Consider the following 1483-nt stretch of genomic DNA (forward strand, 5'->3'; position numbering starts at 1 on the left):
CCAGGGGTGGGGTCCTGAAGCAGGAGCTCGGGGAGCCTCGGGAGGAAAGCTCCCGAACCCTCCAGCTCCCACGCGGCCTCTCCTCCTTTTCAAGACACCAGATCCTGCTTTGGGAGAAAAAGATCCAGCTGGCCAAGGAGATGCGGGCCTCGGTGGACTCGGAGACGGGCCAGAAGGAGATCCGGGCCATGAAGGCGGAGATCCACAGGATGAAGGTGTGGGGCGCGGAGGGTCCGGGCCCGGCGGGAGCCCCAGCACAGCGACCCGCACTCCAAGCCCAAGTGCAACGCACTGTCCCCCACGCTGCCCGTGTGTCGGGTCCGTCCTCCCTGAACTCCCTGCGGAGCAACACGGACACACGGCCGCACGCGCAGCATCTCACCAACCACTGTCCTGTCCTTCCGGTGCAGCCCCCGCGTTCTGCGCGCGATATTGTAAAATGCCGCTCGTGCCGGCTGGTGTGGCTCAGTGTTGAGCATCGACCTGGGAACCAGGAGGTCGAGGTTGAATTCCCTGTCGGGGCACAGGCCCGGGTGGCGGCTCCACCCCCAGCGGGGGCCGTGCAGGAGGCGGCCGGTCCGCGATTCCCTTCTCTGCCCCGGGCACCAGGTCAGGCACAAGCAGCTGCTGAAGCAGCAGGAGCGGATGATCCGGGACATGGAGCTGGCCGTGGCCCGCAGAGAGACCATCTCCATCCAGGCCGAGGGCCAGAGGAAGATAGACAAGAAGGTGTTCACCCGGTCGGACTTCCACCACAAGCAGTTGGAGCTGCGGCGGAAGATCAGGGACCTTCACAAAGTAGGGAGGCTGCTGGGCGGCCTGGCCACAGCCGGCGTGCCCCCCGTCCCGACCCCGGGCCCCCTGGCGCGTGGCCAGCATGGCAGGTGGCATGGGCCGGGGCTGCCCAAGCGGTGCCTGCCTCCTCCGCAATGGGCTTAGCTGGGACTCACCCCGCCCCCCCAGGTTCCGAGGGGCCGGGCCTACCCTCTCTTCCCCTCTGGGGATCCCTCGCACTGTGTGCAGGGTGGGCTGGGCAGGGCCTGACAGGTGATCCGCGGGTCCCCCAGGCCACCGAGGAGATCAGCAGCAGCATCGTGGAGATGGAAGAAAGACAAAAGCGCATGAGCAACTCCTTGCACGAAAAGCAGGCGCAGCTGTCCACCATGCAGGCCCAGGCCGAGGAGCTCGACGCCACCCTGGAGCAGCTCGTGGTTCGCAAGCGACAGGTAGGCCGGCCCCAGGGCCCCAGGGCCGCCAGAGATCCCGCCAAGTGCATGTCACACGCCTCAGGCTCCTTTGCGGACCAGGCTCGGCCCCGGGGGCCAGGGCTGCCGGGTGGCGCAGAAAGACCACAGCCCGCCCTCCCCGAGGTTCTGGGTCTGGGGGCGGGAGGACAGACAATCAGGAGTCCGAGAAAGCACCCCGGGTGTTAGATGGCGCAGGTGCTCTGGAGAAGAACAAGCAGAAACATCGCGAGGTGGGA

The 1483-nt window shown here is 67.1% G+C and overlaps 1 protein-coding gene across 1 annotated transcript in view; it reads left to right on the forward strand.

The window, feature by feature from the left end:
* CCDC40 (coiled-coil domain containing 40) overlaps window positions 1-1483 on the forward strand; it is a 14249-nt gene that overhangs the window by 11031 nt on the left and 1735 nt on the right. The window contains exons 8-10 of the mRNA XM_014528378.1: window positions 5-215; window positions 610-798; window positions 1068-1226. Coding sequence (XP_014383864.1) covers window positions 5-215; window positions 610-798; window positions 1068-1226 — 559 coding nt within the window. The remainder of the gene's footprint in view (window positions 1-4; window positions 216-609; window positions 799-1067; window positions 1227-1483) is intronic.

Source organism: Myotis brandtii, unplaced genomic scaffold, assembly GCF_000412655.1.
Source record: "Myotis brandtii unplaced genomic scaffold, ASM41265v1 scaffold632, whole genome shotgun sequence".
NCBI lineage: Eukaryota > Metazoa > Chordata > Mammalia > Chiroptera > Vespertilionidae > Myotis > Myotis brandtii.